Source organism: Vigna unguiculata, chromosome 3 (assembly GCF_004118075.2).
Source record: "Vigna unguiculata cultivar IT97K-499-35 chromosome 3, ASM411807v1, whole genome shotgun sequence".
Classification (NCBI taxonomy): domain Eukaryota; kingdom Viridiplantae; phylum Streptophyta; class Magnoliopsida; order Fabales; family Fabaceae; genus Vigna; species Vigna unguiculata.
In genome coordinates, this window is record NC_040281.1 from 19,928,224 (window position 1) to 19,950,151 (window position 21,928).

General features: G+C 29.3%; 1 protein-coding gene across 3 annotated transcripts; it reads right to left on the minus strand.

Annotated features, from left to right (window-relative positions):
* Window positions 1-1,323: 1,323 nt before the first annotated feature.
* LOC114176371 (mannosyl-oligosaccharide glucosidase GCS1-like) lies at window positions 1,324-14,222 on the minus strand. Of its 3 annotated transcripts, none has more exons than XM_028061409.1 (22): window positions 13,949-14,221; window positions 13,780-13,853; window positions 10,168-10,419; window positions 9,866-10,040; window positions 9,628-9,714; window positions 9,432-9,500; window positions 8,947-9,043; window positions 6,910-6,992; window positions 6,616-6,723; window positions 6,041-6,162; window positions 5,755-5,862; window positions 5,608-5,681; window positions 3,671-3,796; window positions 3,203-3,270; window positions 2,948-3,097; window positions 2,760-2,810; window positions 2,580-2,636; window positions 2,334-2,483; window positions 2,162-2,253; window positions 1,950-2,059; window positions 1,804-1,867; window positions 1,324-1,732 (listed from the first exon to the last, which is right to left on the minus strand). In XM_028061409.1, the coding sequence occupies exons 1-22, from the start codon at window positions 14,078-14,080 to the stop codon at window positions 1,588-1,590; spliced, it is 2,394 nt and encodes a 797-aa protein (XP_027917210.1). In that variant the 5' UTR covers window positions 14,081-14,221; the 3' UTR covers window positions 1,324-1,587. The 3 variants fall into 3 exon arrangements, with proteins under 3 accessions (XP_027917210.1, XP_027917211.1, XP_027917212.1); XM_028061410.1 differs by having other exon boundaries at window positions 1,354-1,724; window positions 13,949-14,222; XM_028061411.1 differs by lacking the exons at window positions 1,324-1,732; window positions 1,804-1,867 and having other exon boundaries at window positions 1,950-2,033; window positions 13,949-14,222.
* Window positions 14,223-21,928: the final 7,706 nt, after the last annotated feature.

Sequence of the window (21,928 nt, forward strand, 5' to 3'; positions counted from 1 at the left end):
AAAAATGTGAATTCTAATAAAAACATAATTGTCACATTTAAATAAAATTATATTTGGTGGAGAGGAATAAAATTGTTTCATTTTAACAAAAAAAGTAGGAGTAAATTGAAAAAAAAAACTAACATAGGAACCAAATTTAATATAAAACATTAAATTTGACACATGGGACATTGTAGGGTTGACACGTGACATGCCGTTGGGTTAACACGTGAACATTTAAAAAAAAAAACCACATGACAGTTACTACTCATTATCGTTAATTATTTAAAAGACATTAGCAAGAAAAGACCAAATTTAATAAAATTGACGAAAATTAGAACCTAATTTAACAAAAAAATATATATTAAGACTAAATTGACCAATTGAACGAAATATGGACCAAATATATGTATTTTAACCAACTTTTTAATATATCTGTAGTTTTTTAGCTATTTATATATGCATGTCCTTCTCTTTAAAAATTTCAATCTCAACTTTGTGTTGCTCTAATTGATCACTTCACTATCTTTTTCTTCAAAAAGATAACCTTATATAGAATTTAGAAGAAGGAGTCATTGCAAATCTCTTTTTAACTATTGAAAGCTTTCGAAATTAGATAATTTCATATTATTTTGTTAAATGAATGTGAACGAAAGGGTGGATTAAATATGTTTCATGTAGCATTAAATGTCAATCTCCTTTTAAGCAACATTTTAATAGCTAATCGTACTTGATAGCTGATATTACTTATCAATACTAAGTTAGAAAACTTTTCACTCAAAATGAAGTAAAAACAAAGATTGTAAAAACTAGAGTTAACATAAGCTTGTGCCAAGACGATTGTTGAAATAAAACAACTTTAGCTCTTATTATCCCAAGACATCTTGAGCAAACTTATGCTTTATGAGTTATCTAGGCAGTAGTAACACAATAATAATCTTCAGCAATATTTTGATCAGGTATAATGTAAGGTTGAAGTCCGTGTACACTTTTTGTTCGTTGAATATTTCATTGTGAAAATTGTAATGTGTTGCAAAGTCTATTAGATAAAACACTTGGGGTTTACATGATCAACTCTTTTTCACAATTTGTTCTTTCAATCAAAGAATCTTTATGCTTCGTATTTTTGTGCTAACAAACACTTAATCAAAACTAGAGCGATGTTGAACTTTGCTTTAACATTAGTTTTCTATTATAAGATTATAAAAGTAAACTACGAGTTACGTTTTGAAAATACAATTTGTGATAGATGATGAGTACCGAATGTTTGAAGAGATTGTGTCTATTTTTTGTTCAATAGATAAAGATAGTTGATAACAAACATTAGTATCCATGTAGAAAAAGTTTAATACTTCAAAAGTTCACATCACATAATTTGAAACATGAACATACTTCTTTACAAGTACGTACACTATATTTATACCAAGAATACATTTGCCAAGTTTGCTATTGGAACAAAAGATTGGACAGTATTTTGGCCGTTATCGAGAGGGCTAAGCATGTTCTAATCATATGATGAGTACATTATTCATTACTCACCAAGGGGATTGGTGGAGGTTTATAATGCTTTGTTGCAGTATGATAGCATTATGAGAATTGGATAATGTGCTAAACTCTGTCATATTCTTCCGCCATGACTAATACAACAAGAGATGTCCAGCCAGTAAATGGATGCGACCCTTTTCCCTCCCCGCTATTCTGATCATACTGTTCCCATAAAAATCCAGTCTCTTTATAATTGCGTACTATATTTCTGCATTAAGATAGAAATTATTTTTGAAAACCAACCCATATCTGTAAACAAGATTACAATGCTACTGATACCTAATTAAATTGCTTCTCAATTGTTTGTAGATAGCTTTGGCTCTGTCCTGATATGGTCCATTCTCTACAAAGTTCATAAAAAGATATGAATGAATGCAGTGAAATATTTGCAGATATTTTGTCTAGGCCTGATCTGTTCATATTACCTTTGGAGTAATGGTGGAGCGCTGAAAGAATTCTGTAATTTATGTTCATCCAAATTTGACCTCTCCAATATGGGCCCTCAGACTCTGAGTTGAATTTCATATACAAGGAGCTGTGAAAAGCAATTAGGTTTGGGTTCACCATAATCAACATATGCTGAATAAGATCACTCAACTAAATCCATTAAAGATACATTTGAGCATAACTTGTACACCTTGTGGTGGCAAGCGATCGTAGTCCATAGTCAGTCCAAAAGAGGCTATCATTTGAAATGAGTTGAAGCTGCTTTTCCAGAATCCATGATCCCTGAATGAGATGGTGGTAACAAAATATTCATAATTCTTGGCATAAAAATTCATAATATTGATGATAGGATCATTACTTACAGATGGAATGATCTTCCCCATGAATGGGAATAGGCTAACATAACCAATGTGAGGAACCAATCTCAACACAGGCCTCTCTAAAACATCCCTGACAAGTTGGCGATCAGCATGGTTGTGTCCTATATCCACATCTTTCCATTTAAGTTGAACCTAGCACGTGAACAATATCTCAATTTTCTAGACATTAACAAGGACCCATGCATTGTTAACCTTGCAACATTATGCATAAACAACTACACAGTTTACCTTTTCTGTATGATTCCCAAAGTCAAAATAAGCTCCATATGCATCATCAAAATGCATCTGTAAATTGCGAAAGGAGAATGATATTCACTATTTGCTCATATTCAACTATACTGTATCACCAACACACAACAAATTGCAACAACTCCGAAGAAAGGGAGAGAGGGAGCGAAGGTAAAATACCTGGTTCAGTAACTCGATATCTGATAGCAATTGGGCAGTGGAACCATAATTCTGCGTAATTCATTTCATTAAATATATCAATTAACTTAGGTGATTTAACTTTCTGCTGCGTACATTTAGGCTACTTGATATCTAAAATTCAGAATGCATTATTACAGTATTGTTGAATTTATTATTCGAATTCATACCATGCCAGGTTTAGTTTCCTTATACAATAACTCTTCAATGGAATGCAAACATTCTGCTGCAAGTAGTATCCAACATCTAAGATCCACATGGCGTTCGTCAGCAGTTGGGTGTGAAGCACGCGGATAATCATCAAATCCAGAGGACAGGGTCTGGAAATGTCAGAAATAATGTTTGTTACTTTCATGTGTCTTCATTATGGACAGGGAACTCTTGCACACAAGTACAGGGCAAAAAGAATGCATGTAGAATAGAACCTTGGGATTTAATTCATATATGGTCTTATTGTCCCGTCCATGCCAGTAGTAGCTGCTCATCTGTTTCCCTGGTAACAGTAAAAGAAGGGAATGGAAGTTCCCAAACAAACCATGTCGGTTAAATTCCTATTTTCCTCATCTAACTTCATAAAACATTTCAATGATATCCCTTATTTTCTTATTTAATTCAATTTAGTTCTTTAATTATTAAATTAATTTAATTAGATTTTTTCTTTATATGTTGAATATTTAGATTGGTCGATGAAATGATGTGGTATATTAATTTTAACGAAAATCTACCATTAATATAACGAAAAACAAAAATATCAAATTAAATTATTTTATAAAATTAAAAGACTACATTAAAAGTTAGAGATCTAATTAATTTTTTATAATAATTATTTAAAAGATTAAAAAAATAATTTTAACCGTGCAAAATCAGAACATAGGTGCATTTATAGAGCATACCTGATTGAGTTGTATGGAACCATTGGAACCATGCTTCTAATCGAACAAAGGCACGGTCCAGGAATACAAGGATGTCAGTTTTATCCATTGCAGTAAACTCATTATTCTTCAAGCCATTTATTATCTCTACAAAAAAACACTTACATAAATAAATAAACAAATAAATAAAATCTTGTTCCCTACTACGAACTGTGACTGTGTAAATGAGGGGGCGATAACTTTCATATTCTTCTCTTAAATCTTCGTGCTGCATATGATTTACAAAGCATAAAAAAGTTTCCTCTTTTCAGCAGCATCAATATTTTCAACAAGTAATAACATTTTCCGACCCAAAGTAATGTTTATTGATATAATGTACTTCATATAAATTCTCAAACGGTCTCCATAAAGTTATTACTCAGAAACACCTAAGGCTATCTAGATATTCTCAAAAGATCTTTAGCTAACTTAGTTCGAAAGTTAGAAGTTGAAACTGTATGTAGTACCTGAAAGGGTTTAAGCTTTAAGCTATGCTTGGATGAAATTAGAATAAAAATTTACTATAACTGATTAAATTAAAAGATATGTTTGGATGAAGTTGCCTATAACTATTTCTTAGAGAAAAAATAAAAAATAATAAATAAATAAACTTTTTCATCAGTTAAAACCAATTTATAAAGAAGAAATTTTTTACAAATTAAATTTTAGATCAATTTATTTTATTTTATTTTTATAATATTTATCACCTAGCAATCTTTACTAGGTGTTAGTTCATTTAAATTCCAAGTGAAAAGTAGCTTGAAAAATGTAAAAATGACGGATCTAGTTATCTATATAAAAGATTTTTATAAAAATTTAAATTTTTTACTGATAAAATATATTTTAAGGGTACTTGTAATTTTAGTTGCTAATTAATTTATAGCTTTTTATTTATAGATCAATTAAATTTATTTACTTATATATTTTCTATTTTTCACATTATAAGTATTTATTATTAATTTTATATTATATTTGATCATATTTCTCTTCAAATTTAAAATAAGTAAAATAACAAAGCTCTGAATGGACAAAAGATATTTAGGAAAAAAAAGTAAAAATAGCTTTGAAAATACACAATATAGAACGAAAAATAATAAAAATAAAACAACGTATACCCCTGAAGTAGTAAAATAAATATGCTAAATAATATAATAGCTAAAATAATTAAAATAATATTAAAGTATCTAATTAATAATAGTATAATTGCAATCATCTTATCTAGGAATATGAATAGGGCGGGTAAGATATGAATATGTAGTAATTATTTTGTACCGTACACGCTAAATAGATATCCGTCTCATGCCGGTATCATATCCATATGGATATCCGTTATACAGGTACTTACATAAATTCAAATAAAAATACAATAGATAATATTTATAAATTTCAAACAAAGTACAAATAACTCATTTAAATTTAAATAGTGTTGAATGACAGTTTACAAAGAAATGTGAATTTTTTAAAATCAATTAATAAAAAATAACACATTCAAAATCAATGTGTTAATGTTTTAATTATGTTTTTAAAATTTTTTAATTTGAATTAGAATATATTGGGTACGGGTATCTATGATACCCGTATCGGTCTCGTTAACATGTGGATATATAAAATACTTGTAATTTTTATCCTCAAGTATCTATTTATAATATCCATTGCCTATCCATTACAAGTTTTATTTGTAAATACTTACATGTACAGATTTTTTTGACATCTACCATCTTAAATACTTAATACAGTAAAACATTAACAATATTTCATAAAAAAAAAAGATAAAATAATAAAATCATGTCTTATGAATAATATACGCAAACCTCTTTTTGAAATAAAGACTCATTTTCTTGAAAGAAATAGGGATCGCTATAACTAGAAAAGGGACAGTAGAAAAAGGGAAAAGAGAAAAGGGAAAAGAGAAAAGGTACCGCTTAATGCTAAAAACAGAGTTGGAGGATTTCCATTAGTAGGATGCTGAGGAACATATTCCTCAGGGACCCGGCTGCATGCAAGTGAAGAAGAATCTAAACTCATTAGAACACCTAAAAACTTAAACTAAATGTTTTGAACTACACCTCAGTGCTTCATCTCCGAGAATTTGTTCACGAGGTATCCATCCATCAGCATTCATCAAATCTAACCAGTGTCCAATGATGTCCAGTGAAATATGGATATCCCAACGCCTGGTTAGTGTGCACAAGATCAAATAGAGCATATTTAAATATCACACATTATTTGTTTGTAAACAATACCAGTAAGCCTTATGCAGTCAAGAAAATGCAGACATGAACTTAACTGAATTTCAAACAAGAGAAATGATAGTGATGCTCATAAAGGATACTATTTGCACCAAACACTCACCAGATTATAAGTTGATGAAAACCTTCATCCCATAAAAATCCTCTTGGAAAGGAAGGTCGACATGGTATTGCTGTGTAAAGCTCAGCAGGCCAATATGATATATAATTAACATGATCTCGGAGCTGAAAAATCATTCCAGAGATTAATTGAGTTGGATAAAAGAACCATAATCCCAAGAAATTTCACAAACAATGTTCTGCACAATACCATTGCGTTTATAAATACAGCCTTCGCTAGCAAATTGTCGCAACAATATTCTATAGAATCAGATTCTTAATTCAGTAACAAAAGGTTGGATTCAATAGACTATTTTCTTGTAAAACTACAATCAAGTAATTGTGTCAGAACCTTTCTTCCATAAAATTTCCTCTCTTATCGATGTTCTTCGGGTTTTATGTTCCGAGAATAGAATAGAATTGCACTTTTTCTCTCATCTTTAATTTTACAAAGTTGTAAATAAGCACACGAAATATTACGATAATATTCGTGTCAAGTGATATGCAGTTAAGGGGTGGCCTGGGAAAAATCTTCCATAAGAACTATAAATAATAGACTAAACTACTAAAGAAACTTACATTGTCGGTTCTTGAAACAGCAATTTTTGACTGACCATAGAAGTAGCCGATGCCACCTAATAAGTTTCCCACAGCTGCCTTACCAACAGATATGGATTCTGAATCCACCTGGAAATTCACTACTACGATAAAGAATTCATTTTTAAGATAAACTTCTGAACGAATTTATTTAATTAAATTTAACTTCCGAGATTCATAGCGCATCAAAAGACGAAATAACAATTATGGATAATTCAATACGACAGATAGCTTAATACAAAACATAAATAAGTCAAAGGACAAAGAACTTAGTACCTTCTCTTCTAAATTGAAAATTTCTTCAAACTTTTCATCAAATGCTTTCTCTTTATATTTCAGTTGATTGTACAATGAGGTTCCTAACATCGAGAACAAAACAAGATTTACACATATACTTAGCATTTCGCAAGTTAATGTTAATCAGAATAAAATATTCTACAAGTTCAGTAAAAAGTAGTCCCATTGTCTTTACATGCATAATGTTTAATGCAAAAGGACCCTGCGATAAACCAAAAATTGTCGAACAACAGAAATAAACACACTGAATCAGGACAAGTTATAGAAATGATTTGGTTTTAGGGTAGATTTAAAGACAGGCATAGGGTTTCCCCTAACAATTCCTCTATAAAAACACAAGACATAATCTGACATCTTAATTGCCTTCTAAAAGTCCGATTTCAGCATTTTCCCCACCTGACCTGACCTTTGATTTCAATTTTTAATAGATGTGGGTATCGATAACGCCTCACATTCACTCGGTCTACTCCAGATTTGATCAGAATTTTTGTGATCAACATCCATGTAAGGTGGCATCCCTTTCAAAATTTTTTAGAATAATTCCCAATTCTTTTCACTACTTTTCAGATAAGTTGTTCTTCTCTTCATCTCCTACCAAAAGTTCAGCATTTTTCCTTCCCCATATGATGGAAACAACTTCATATGATCTGTCGGCCTTGTATGCAGAAATTCATGGATAAAGTCCTCTAATTCATCTTAACATCTTCTAATGTTGCCAACCATGTTACCCTTAAGATCAAATATATTCCTCCTAGCTCAAACAAAAAAAAAGTTTCCTTGACCCTGTATTCTTCCAGCTACACTTCTGCATCCTGGAACAACCTTGTGTTTGCTTACGTTGTCCATCTCCAAGTCTTACATTGTAAAATGGAGCTGTTCCCACTTGTAGACCATGTAACCACACCAAATTTGAGGAAATGATGTTGTGACTTACCCCGCTATCGATCAAAACCAACACGGATCTTCCCCTCACTTCTCCCTGCATATTTATAAAGTGAGATTGGGTCATCCTGCAGAAAAAATGGATAAGTCCATATAATGACAATCTTGATCAAAATTCTCCTCCTGATTTTTCTCCATATACTCTCATGTCTCTTGAATCCTCATCTTCAGCCAAGATTATTACTCCTAAAATTTTCTCTGGACAACGGTGTCTTGAACTGCTGGCTCCTGCACAATGAAAACACCCTCTTATTCTTGATCCTTGTGTGCTGGCCAGTGTTCTCACCCTCGAAGTGCTGTCCATGCCATTTGAAACTTGCGTATTATTGGTGTTATTGAAGATTTCAACTCATGATACCATCGCACTTATTCCATGATACCAAAAATTAGATGTATTATGCGATCCATGCATAGTTTCCTCCACGCGAGCAATTTACATTACTCTAGTGAGGTCCTTTGGATTATGTGGACAAATCTGATTTCGAATGTTTGGTTGGAACCCCACAAAGAAATACCCCAGATCTTTTCATGTTCGAGGAACATGCGACACCAATAATTCAAACTCCTGGATGTAATCTTCAACCTTTTCATGTTGTCATATAACTTCTAATTTTTCATATACGGTACTGCGTTCCCTACCACCAAATCTTAAACTCAATACAGATGTGAAATCCTCCCAAGTTCTTGGTCTTGTGGCACCAAAACTTAAACCAATGATTTGCGTTCTCCTCCATGCACTTAAGAGCCAAACGTAATTTTTCCGCTTCATTAACGTTCTGCACTTCAGAAATTTTTCTGCACGGGCTATCCATCCCAGCATATTTCGAAACAATACACTAATAACAATATCTTAATATTAATTTTCTAAATCTACACAGTAACATAATATCTTTCTCTATGTCTAAAGAGTATTTTAAAATTTGAAACAAAAAAATTATCTCATTTAAATTCAAATTTACATATAGTTAAAGTATATATTTTCAACATTCTTGCAACAAGTAAAGAACTAAAATTTGCGCTTCTTATACATGAAAGCATATTTTGGATAAACACTCTAGAGAAGTGGAATAAAACCTGAAAGACTACTGACACGCTCTTCCACTCTTGAACTTTCTGAATGAGTTCCAGAAATAAATATAACATCTGTTGTGAAAGAAAATCCACCAATAATCTGTAGCATGAATAAAGAATGAGAAGTGCATATGATAGAAAAACCATATGGGAAGGGATGTAGAGTTACGCCCAATTCTTGTGGGCCTGCCTCTGTTAATGAGACTTTGTAACAAGGAAAATTAGTTATAACTTAGTTATGAAGTTATACTGATATAAAGAGAATGTAGGAAGGGAAAGGGGTTCGTTTTTGAGAAATTTGCTAGTCGAGGAGAGACTAGGATCTCAAGTCTTGGACATCTGTAATCAACCATTCAGGTTTATCTTCTCATCATGGAAATAGTTATTTCAGAGAAGAATTCTCCAATAAAGAAAGTTCCAATCTTTCTCAGGATACTTTTATTTTCTTGCCTAATACGCTTCCATATCAATTAAATTGTATATATTACCTGAAAAACTAATACATTTGGAGAATCATCCGATGAGTCAGATAGCAGCGGTGGAGCATTCTTTCTTATCTACTAAGACAGCACAAAATGTGGAGATATGAAGGCAAGACCCAAAATAAATAAATACTAACCTCGACAACCACAAATGCTAAGCATTAGCCTCATTAGAAAAATTGAACTGAAAACCCTAACATACTTGTGATGAAAGATTTTCCTCGACAAGATCAGACAAATTGTGAAAATGAGGAGTGCGAAATCCAGAATAATGCAGCTCCAAATCATCCTAAAAGAGAAAAAAAAAAATACATGGAAGAGAATAACCGGTTATTACCAGGCATAAGAAATTAAATTACAGGTCTCCAAAGAATACAATACAAGTACGAGTTGCACAAAAAATAACATTCGACCATGCACTATTTCCAAGCAAGCATTACCATTGATTTCAGATGAAGCTGCCAGTCTCCAATGTCCGCATGAGACCCAGATGCCAGTAAAGAATCCTCAAGAGTGTTTAAGTTTTGTCTACTTAAATTTAGAGCATTAGCACCTTCGTCTGCTATATAGAAAAAAAGATGGGCACCTGTTCCAAATTCCTCATTCCACTTGGACCTGAAGTTGGACAAGAACAAAGACTAGTGGTAAAACAATTAAAGATAACCTGTATAAGGAAAAACTAGGAACAAAATGCTGTGGCGTGAATGCATGAAAGTGCTATGAAGTTGGTAACATCACCCACTTATCAGCTTGCACACTAATTCGAATTGCCCAATCCCCTCCATAGCCACTGCCTTCCTCTTTAGATTTTAAAAAGGCAGTAGTTAATGCCACGCCCTGGTCAAGCAGCACTTGATGTCCAAAATCACGTCCATTGTGCTTAGTCCAACCATAAGTACTTAGGTCATCTTCATGTTTGCACACATGCCGCAAGTGATATTTGCTATTCTTCACTACAATCCACATCAATCCAGCAATCAAAGATTTTGGAGTCCTGAAATACAATCAACACACCACAACCAAAAGTAAAAACAAAGCTAGAATGATTGCTTCTATAAAATTTATTAAACTAAATGTTTTTAACCTTAAAAAGTTTCTCCAAAATCAGTCATATCTAAAACAAGCACAGGGAGGTAAGCCTTAAAGCTTTCAAAATAAGAAAAGTAATTAATAATTATCAAGTTATTAATTTGACAAAGTTATCAATATTAAACGTTTTGAATTTCATCTCAAGTGATTAACTAATTTAAATATAAAATCAATTAAACCAAAAAGTTTCAGTTTTTGTAGTTTCATTATTAAAATTAATTTTATTAAACCGCTTAAATAAATGAAATATTCTAATATTTTTTAATAATTACTTATCTATTAAATATCATACAATTTGACATAACTATTTTTATCATTTTAAATAGAATTTTTATCTTTCAAGCAATCATAAATTTTTTCTTGTTATTTTTATTTAAATACTCTTATATTTTTCTAGGGGAATCACATGAGTCTGTTTACTTTTTTTATTATACCAAAAAAATTATCAATATAAAAAATTATAAAAACAAAAAATATTAAATTATAAAATAACTTTAAATATTAAAATAAAAAATATTATTATATTATAAAATGAATTTTATAAAAAGAAAATTACAAAAATAAATATTTTTATAATTCTATTATAGGTAATTATTTTATTATTAAATAATTTTGCTTATTATGAATATTTATTTAAATTTAAAAAATTATTTATTTAAAAATTAAAATGAAAAAAATTGTTCATACTAAAAGGTGTGAGAATCTATAAAATGGCTTTAGAGCGGTGGTGCTCTTTGTAAAAAATAACATTTCAATATTTTAATAATAAAAGGTTAAATTATATAAAAGTTTTTAATAAGAAAATTTCATTTTTATAAAAATCACATTTTCTCTAAACATTATTTATCGAGTTCTTTCTGCCTTTTCTCTTAGTTTTTGACATTAGTCTAACCAGAGGATTATTCCTAGTAAGAAGTTCCACAAAATTCACATATCAAAAAGTTAAATAGAGTAAGTTATTGTTTTGCTCCTTTTTAGGTATTTTAGGTCTTGAGTCGCATGTGACTTCTAGAGTAGTGCATGTGACTCAATGTTGACCTTGGTGGCTCTTGTTGCTCTCTGATCCTAATGGTAGTCTTAAAACTCTAACGAAGGTTATTGTTGTTTGTCAAGGGCATCCTGTGTGTTTTGGTGTTTTAGAGAAATCCTTGTTTGAGGGAAACATCCTTGGTTAAGGAGAGGGAAGCTAATTTTATTTAATTGCTTATTGATTTCTGTTTCATAGTTGTTTGTGTATGAGAGTTATGGTATTGAGCCTAGAGTTATAGATTTCTGAACTAAAATGAGTTAGCTGGAATTGTACGTAAAGTTGTGTGTTTATCGCTACTTTTACAGTGTTGGGCGCCACCATGTTTTCTAGTTTGCATCATCTTCGAAAAAATGGGATTCCTGCTTCGTTAACCGTTAGATCAAGCTAGAATTTTTAACATAGGTCCTAGACACATGAATGGTTACTTTGATTGGTGGGATGTTGTTTTAAAGTTTGTAGTTAGACCAATTAATTTTTCATGATTGCATAATATTTTATGTTTCTCTTTTAAGAATAGTATTTTTATATGATGAGTCAGTATGTTCTCATTATTGTTGTGGGTTGATCTTGATATAAAAGTATTTGTTTTGGGAATGATAAATGAATGTGATATATGCAAAAATAAGGCATGCCAATGTGATGAAATAATTTTATTTATATAAATTGGATATGTGTTATGAAAAATATAGATGACGAGGAAATGATTAAGGAGTATCAAAACTATGAAATGTTTCAAGGATGTTATTTAATATAAAGGGATAAGACATGTTGTTTTGTATGTATATTTTGGTTGCATGGCCATATTTTTCCTAAGGAGGAATGGTATGGTAAGTTAGTTAGTGTTGTGCATTGAGTAGGGATGCCTTTTGTGAAGTCATCCTTATATTCCACTAGACTAATGTAGAGGATGGAGTCTTGGTGGTGAAAAGTTAAGGAGATTTCTATAGCTAGTCTTTGAGTTATGGACTTCGTTTCTTTTAAGTTATAGAGAATTTATCCTGCCATGAGGAGGGGGAAACCAGGTTTTATTATTGGTTTGTAACACTTGAAGTTTTATGGATTTCAATTTCATTTGACGACAGATGCACGACTTCTGGAGTCCGAGTCAATGTATAAATCTAGATATCAAATCTAGTATTATATTTTTCTTAGGTATTTATGAATGGTGTGATGACTAAATGTTATGTTTTGAATTGGGTGAGATATTAAGTGATAAATTGTCTATGTATGTTCATGTTAGCATTAACTTATCCTCTTTTGCTTATGGTTGTATTTTCTTTTCCTTTGCGATGATCGTCATTTTGGCATAAATAACAAATGTTTTAGGAGCTAATGGTGATAACAGTCGGATAAATGCGCCTCAATATAGTGTTTGTTTCCTTGGTTTGATGGATGTACATAATATAAAATTTTTGTAGCATACATCATAGTCTGATGGTTGTTGATGTAAAATATGGAGATGTTTTATATAAGACTTTGTAGAAACTTAATTGTGTAAGACTACGACTATTCTATGATTTTATATTTGTGTATGTCTGAATCTCGTTTCTATAACCAAATTCTATACTCAATTATGTAATTACTATTACAAAAGGAGAATCTCTTTATTAATTACATAAATTAAATTAAAATCAATTTTTTATTTGATAAAATATATGTCGGTCTTAAAAAAATGTTATCCTTCTACTAAAAATATTTCTCAATTTTTATCCTCACATTGTTAGTTTTATTTTAAAGGTTTATTTGGTCCTTTTACTTTTACGAAAATTGGAATTAGTCTATCTTTAAAATTTTGGATCAATTTAGTCTCTCATTTGTAGAAATACATGAACTTAATTATTTTTAACCAAATTGTATTAAATTTATTTAACATTTCAAATACATTTTGCATGATAATATTTGAGTTATTTATATTGTTTGGGATATCTTCGTTTCAATATTAATTGAGAAATACATTTAAAATGTCAAATAAATTTAACAAAATTTATTTAAAAAATTATGTTCACATATTTTTAAAGTTGAGATACTGAATTAAATAAAAATTTAAAAAAATAATTAATTCTAATTTTTATTATCTAAAAATCAAAATATATTTAACTCCTATTTTAATTTTTTAAATTATACTCTTCTTACCAGACACGGAAACCAAGGTGCTTTCACAGTAAATATAACTACAATATTAATTTTAAATATTAAACAAAAAACTGTTTGGCTTGAGAGTTTGTAAGAATGAACCTGGCACGAACTCCCAGATAGACCTGAGGACGATACGTTCCCCAGTACAAACTCTCCTTGTGCTGTCCTTGAAACTGTTACTGAACCGAGTCATGCTTCCTTCTCAAGCAAACCAAAACCATCGAACTCTAAAAAAAGAAAAAAATAACGTAAGAAATTGAAAACTGACCTGAGGAAGGTTGGTTATCTTAGGCGCAGGAAGTGGAGTGACAACGCGAGGCAGACTGTGTTCTGAAGCTGATTCCGCATGGTTGAAAATCAGAAACGTGGCAACACCGAGAACAATTCTAATGTTGAACATTGGATTTCAACTTTTTTCTGTGTGCCGATTCAACTTTTGGGGAGGCAGTGTTTGGTTGTCTAGTGGCGATTTCTATCTGAACCTATCTAGCAGTTTGGGCGAGACTTGTTCCTCAGCGGAAAAAACTAAGGACACAAATGAATCACCATTTTGTATTTCCATCTTCAAATAATTAAAATGAAAAAAAGAAAAATTGGCTATGAGGATGCACCAAGGAATAAATACTATTGAAAAGTTTATTACTTTTGAAATAATAGTTAAATATAAAATTTAATTTGATTAAATCCATAAGAAATATTAAGTATGATATATTTTTAAAGTTAAATATATTTTTCATTTTCGATCTATTATAAAAATTCATCTTAAATTTATAATAAAAATATAAATTATAAAATATTTAATCTTGTATTATATAAAAGTCATTTTAAAATATTTCTTTAAGCCATAATTTATGAATGTTATATTTTATTTTGGATTAAATATTTTGATCTCTTAATTTTTAGTGAAAATTGAAATTAGTCCATTTTTAAAACTTTAACCTAATTTAGTTCGTTAACTTTAGAAATACGTGGTTAATCTTTCTAACCAAATAAAATTTTGTTAAGTTTATTTGACATTTCAGATGTGTTTCATGATAGTTTCTTAATTAACACTGAAGCCAAAATGTATCAAACTATATAAAAAACTCACATGTTATGATGAAAAATGTTTGAAACGTCAACTAAACTTAACAAAATTTAATTAAAATGACTAAATATACGCATTTATAAAGTTGGAGGACTAGATTGGGTCAAACTTTCGAGGGGTGACTAACTCCAATTTTATTTAAGGGATCAAAAGTATATTTAATCCTTTAATCTATTATAAAACTTATTTTATTGTATAAGAAACATTATATATATATATATATATATATTTAAATGATGTTTTATATTAATTTATATAGACTATATTTTATAACTTAGTCTAAAGACGAAGTATAAATTTTATAATAATTTAAAGAAAAATTATATAATTTAATCCTATTTTTAATTTCAAAATACGTTATTTAATCAAAAATTTATATTAGGGTTTGGTGGAGAGTTTTAAGTTTTGTTAAGAGTAAGGGGAATTTGGTCCCTTTTTTTTCACACATAAATTAATATATAAATAATTTTTTTTATTTTAATATATTTAACACGTCACATATTTATTTTCATATTTTTTAAATATTTTGTAAATATCCATAAAGTTTCCTATAGGAAGTGAGTAAATTTATGTTATATAAAAAATTAAATTAATCAATAAAATTTTATATATAAAGAGTAAAATAAAAAAAATAAAGGATTAACAGCGAATGTACAGTAACTCGTAAAATTAAATTATTTAATAATGTTTTATATAGAAGAACCAAATAAAAAAGCTATAATAAATTGTAGAGATTGAATTATATGCCTACCTTTCAATAATTTTCTTAAAAAGCATGCCAAAAGTTATTTATTATTCAATGATAATATACTTATGATTTTTAATCTCAAATAAATTTCACATTCAAATATTAAAAATATCTTCTATGTGGAGTTTGACTTATAAAGAAAGGCAAATTTAGCAAGTAAGTTTAAGCACTTCATTATGAAAATAACAATTTAACCTCTTTTTAAGAATTTAATTTATATCATTTTAAGTATAAAATTATTTACATAACTAATCAATAAAAATAACTATTTATATAATTTTTAAAATGATTATTGTGAAAATCATGAAATTTATTATAAATAATTATTTGTAATTCATTGGTAATATTTTGCATTATTAACTTGTACATAATTTACTGTTTTTTAAAATTTATTCTTACGCGAAAGATGAATATATTATTATTAATTAATGACGAAAATTTAAGCTTTGATCGACTCAAGTGCTAATATTTAATTTATTTCAGATAATGTTTTGGGAATTTAAATAGATTTCTTATTTATTTATCGAGAAAGTTAAGTTTTTATCATATAATATGGGTTTTCCTAACTCGAACAAATAGCATTTTAAAACATACAAACAAACACACACACACATATATATATATATATATATATATATATATATATATATATATATATATATATATATATATATATATATATATATATATATATGGAAAGGTTAACAAATAAAATATACAAACATTTTGACGTTTGCCCAGTTAATTCAAAACGAGTTGGCCTTTTGTGTGGTCGAATAGATATGGTAGAGTCACTACTTTTAAAATGATATATTTTTTTATCATATTCTTATTCTATGAAAAGTAATTTTATTTCTTTGAGACATTGTATATCTTTTTTAAGAGTTTTTTATTTACTAAAAGTAATTAATATGTAAATGAAAAATTAAGACAAAATTATATAAAAGAGATAATGTATGTATAAGTTAGTTTATGTATAAACTAATTTGAAATTTTATATTCATTTATGTCTTTTATTTATTTATTTTTAAAATGTTTACAAAAAAGTTTATTCATTATACTTTCACCTTAGTTTCCTTATATTAAAGTTAGAATAGTCTTCGATTTATATATTTTTGCATAAAATTCTTATTATCTCATGCTTCGTGTGATATAAAGATTGATACCTTTTACTGATTTATTACATGTTACACGTATGTTTAAAAGAATTCTTATAAACAATTTGTTGAATTAATGAAAATAATATATCTCAGGACATTGCACATAAATTAGGATAAGTTATAAAATATGTGTTAGTGGCTATAATTTAAAGTGTATAGTATTTCTTACCCTAAATCAAAAACTCTTTAAGTTAATTGTATTTGACTTTTCTTATATTCATGTAGTAAAATGTTGTAAGATTTCGGTTAAATTCTTTCTTTGGAGCGTGTGTGTATTTCAGATCGAAAAGCATGAGAGAGTTATCTATTTGTTGTTTTCACATAATGGTATTATCTGGTTGTCATTAAAAACTATCGTGGTTTTTCTCCGGTTTTGGAATTTCCATGTTATATTCTTGTATTGATTGTTTTTATCTTATTTATTGATAAATAAAGTGATTCTCGGGGGTTGATGTTCTTCTTGATGACGCAGTTTTACCATCACAATTTTATGTTCTTGTAAACATGATTATTTCAAGTGTTTTTTAAGATTGTTCAAGCTTACAAGTTCACTCATCAAAGGTTTGAACACTTTTATTTTATATAAATTCATAAGAGAATTGTGAAAATTCGATAAATTTAGTTAAATTAATGAGTTTTAATTATTTTATCCAACGAATAATATATTTACGAGAGAAAATAAATGAGTTAGAAAAAGAAAATGTACAGAAAAAACAAGAAAAGAAAAAAGAAAAAAAAAGTTGGAGGAAGAGTTAAGAAGAATGAAGTGAAAAATCCTCTAATGTTGCATTTGCCTTATCCTCATGCGACTTCAAGGAAGGATAAGGAGAGGTAATTTACAAGGTTCTTGGACATGATTAAAAGGTTGTAGATCAACATTCCATTCACAAAAACTACATAACAAATGCATACTTATGCTAAGTTCATGAAGGATCTACTTGTTGGCACAAGCAAGCTTGAAGCAAAGAATTGATAAAGCCATGTGCATGAAGATCTTATGTGTTTGATGAAGATTGATGAAGATCCACTTGAAGATTTAGTTTTAGTATGTTAAATCTGTATATAACATGTTAAATGTAATGTGTTAGTGTTATACATTATTGATAGGCTATATGACATAGGTTAAATGTCTTGTGTGTCTTAATGTGTCTCTTTTAATCTGTTAAAATGGGTTTTAACAGGTTAAAAAGCTTGCTATATATAGTTTCTGGTATGAATGCATTCAGTCAGTTGAATTATTTTTCAATCGACTGATTTCACTTAAGTCAGGTGAAATCAACTAACTGTACGAAAAATTTAATCGACTGTTTTCACTTAAACCAGACTATATAAGTTGTGTTTTCGTGAGCAGAGGTGCGGATCTGAGTTTTTCTAAATGAAATCGTGTCATTCATATTTGGGAAGCGTTCTCTCTCTGCAATACACAACTGCAACTCGTGTTTGAAGATCTTGGTTGATCTTGGTTGATCTTGGAGGCATTTTGGCTTGTGAATAGCTTGAAGAACACATGTATGGTGTGCTAGGGACAACCACCATCAGGTTTGGACGCTCTTGTGCCTCTGGATGGTTTGCCTGATGTGATTTCAGGTCTGTAAGTGTGATTCTTGTAGGTTGTGGTTCTAGATTTTTGTGTGAGTCAAAAATCTTGTGTGCTTTGTGTTCAAAAGTGTAATCTTGGTGTTTGATTTGTAAAACTTTTGAATGTAGTGGAAACCAAGCTCAGGTTGTCCTGGAAAACTGGATGTAGCTCTGTGATTGAGTGAACCAGTATAAAAACAGTTGTGCATTCTTCTTTCCCTCATCTCACTCTCTTTGAAACTTTTAAAAACTCAAGAAAACCAAGCAATTTGATCTTTGGTGTGATTTAATGCGTTCTTGTGTAATCTGAGGCTTTATACTTGTTATAAATACTGATTGGAACATGTCTTGTATATACAAGATTGTTGTTTGAGTTGAATTCGCAAATTTTGCATTTTGCATAATTCTCCAGTATTTTAGCCGACTGAATTGCCTTTTTAATCGACTGTTTCATAGCATCAAGAACAATTTAGTCTGCTGTTTTATATTTTAATCGACTAAAAGTGTACTGGTCTGCTGCATTTACATCCAAACTTTCCAGTCCGTTAGATTCAATTGAAAAGAGATTTAAGCTTTCGAAAAAGTTTTATAAAGCCAATTCAACCCCCCTTCTTGGCTAAACTCACAATTTCAAAACTAACACTACTAACCAAAAAGTCTTATGAGTTTTTATGTGAATAGTAGATGTATATTCATTCGGTTTGGAGTTATATAAACATTAGATTGTATTTCATGTAAATATTAAATTGAATGACATTTGTTGTCAGGATGTTTTGAGTAATTATATACAGATTTTGTGTGCAGTAGAAAAAATAAAAAAATATTCATAAGAAAATAAAAAAAAATCACTTTTTATACCGGTTAAGGGCACAATCGGTATAAAAGGTGAAACTTTTTATACCGGTTGTAACTATAACCAGTGTAGTAAATAACTTTTTATTACAAAATTTTCCCATCCCAATTTGACTTTCTATACCGCTTCTATAGACAATATAAAAAATGATTTTTTATACCTATTATGAAAGCGGCATAGAAAGGTGAAACTTTCTATACCGTCTATATCTATACCGATTTCAGAACCGATATCAAAAGTCTCTTTTAACCGGTATAAAAAGGTTTTTTGGTACTAGTGTGGAAATTTTGAAGGCTATTCAGAAAGTTATTGGTTAGACCTTAGTTGACTTCAAAGAAATTAATTCCTCATATTGTATGCACAAGATTCTAATGGAGGAGAATTACAATCTAGTAGATCAGCCTCAAAGAAGCCTAAACTCTAGCATGAAAGATATGGTGAGGAAAGAAGTCATCAAATTGCTAGAAGTTGGCATGATTTATCTAATTTTATACAGTGAATGGGTTAGTCTAGTCCAAATTGTCCCAAAGAAAGGAGGGATGACAATAATTCAAAATGAGCATAAAGAATTGATTCAACGAGGATTGTCACAAGGTGGAGAATGTGCATTGATTACAGAAAGTTAAATTAAGCAACCAAGAAAGACCATTTTCCACTACCCTTTATGGATCAATTGCTAGAAAGACTAGCTGGCCCAGCATACTATTATATTTTAGATGGATACTCTAGCTACAATCAAATATTCATGGATCCTTTAAACCAAGAAAAAATTTCATTTAACTATCTCTTTGGAGTGTTTGTCTACAAAAGAATGTCATTTGGCTTATGCATTGCTCCAGCCACATTTCAGAAATGTATGTTGGCAATCTTTTCAAAATATTTATTTTCCCCAAAAATAATAATAAATAAATTTACAAAAGAAACAAAAATACTTTTTTAGCTTTTTGGGCCCGACGAGGATTAATCCTCACTCCTACGTATCTCCATTCACAATGGAGAATCAGAGTTACGTAGTTCTTTATGAAAAAACTATTTGAGAAACTTTTTGATTTGATTTTTTATAATTTTTTATAATTTTATTTTATGTTTGTTTTTTGGAAATAGGTGTCATACGACGTGAGCGGTCGGAAAAACACTAAAAATTAAACAAAGAAAACATTTTTTTTATTTTAGTTTTTTTATATTTTTTTTTTATATTTTCTGAAGAAAAAAAGAATTTTAAAAATTGGTGTTAGATAAACACTGAAGAAATGAGAAAAACTATTTTTTGTTATGATTTTTAGAATAAGATAAAAAAAAAAAACCAAAAGTAGGTGAAAAAAAAAACGTATAATATTAAAACAAAATATAGTGAAAATTTGGAAATGAATAAATGAAAAAATTTGACATTGACATACCTTTTAAACTTTTCAGTTTCTCCTCTTCTTTATCAATCTCCTTCTTTTGTTCCCTACATTATAACTATCTTATCTCTTCTTCTTATTTTTCCTACCTGCTCCAACATGTTTGTTTGTTTTTTTTTTTTTGAAAGAAAGATAAAAAAAGGAGGTGTGTATGTGGGAGTGATGATGGGAAAGAATTAGAGAAGTGTATAAAAAATTTTTCTTTTTTTTTCATATGACAGAGTGCGTATTTATACTTACATCTTGCAATATCAATGCAATCTCAGCCTTAAATTATAATGAACAATATAAGGAAGGAATTGATTATGATAGCAACACATTATGAGACTCAAATCACAGTACATCAGAGCATAATATCAATCAAGATCAGTAATATTAATTCTAATCATTAATAAATTAAAGCACAAAATCAATCCCAATTAGTAATATTGATTCTAATTATATGAAGAGATATAACTTTTAATTATTAAAATCACATTACTAACTTCTCTATCAAAGCAAAGGTAGAAGATATGTTGAGTTGTTGGGCTTAAGAAAAAGGATGTGATAATTAAAAACATTTCACATTTTTTTTATTTTTTTTTGAAAATAAATTTATTCACCCGAACGAAATTGGTGTTGACACCTTGCAATTTTCTCTATCCTTTTCAACTTATTAGCTTAGCGAAAATAACACTTTGATAATGCAATAATTTTTATGATAAGAGATAATTTAGGGCATTTATATATTTAGGTATTGTATTTGATATTTTAAATGATTATTTTATTTAATTATATCAGAAAATATCAATAGATAATAACTATCAAATCTTTCAAATCTTGCTAAACCTTTCAAAATGTTTTTAAATATTCTTAACAACCAAAAGATAAATGAGATATAAATTTTATTTAAAAGATATTTGAGAGATTACATTATCATAAAGATTATTTCAATAATAGAAAAGTTAGAAGAAGACTCAACCAAAATTCTATTTAAAGAGACATAGTGGTGACACAAAAGAGAGCTTGGCAACCTTAATTTCGTGGAATAGCTAGACATGTCAAAGTGAGCCAACTCAACTCACACGGGTTGGCTCACCACGAGCCAGGTTGAAAATGAGTGAACCCAACCCAGCTCACTTTATGGTGAGCCAAAAATTTTGTAACCCGGCTCAACCCACCACGGGTTGGTGGGTTAAGTGGGTTGACTCACCAACTCACATAAAACATTTCTTTTTAGTATTCAATATTTAAATAAATTTTTAAGTAACCTATGAGATGACAATCATAGTAAAATTAAGAACCAATGTCCTGATTATGCTGACCACCAATATATGATGAATTGTTTCCAAGAAAGTATCCATATAATATAAGAAAACATGACTAATATTACACATTTTCTGTTATGTTATTCAACAAAATATAAATATTTTATGTCAT

Coding starts and splice junctions, on each gene's coding strand:
- LOC114176371 (XM_028061409.1), bottom strand. CDS start 14,080: ATGTTCAACATTAGAATTGTTCTCGGTGTTGCCACGTTTCTGATTTTC. Junction 6,993..8,946: donor GCGTGTCAGTAGTCTTTCAG/GTTTTATTCCAC, acceptor TCTCGATGTTAG/GAACCTCATTGTACAATCAA. Junction 5,863..6,040: donor TTTCATCAACTTATAATCTG/GTGAGTGTTTGG, acceptor CACACTAACCAG/GCGTTGGGATATCCATATTT.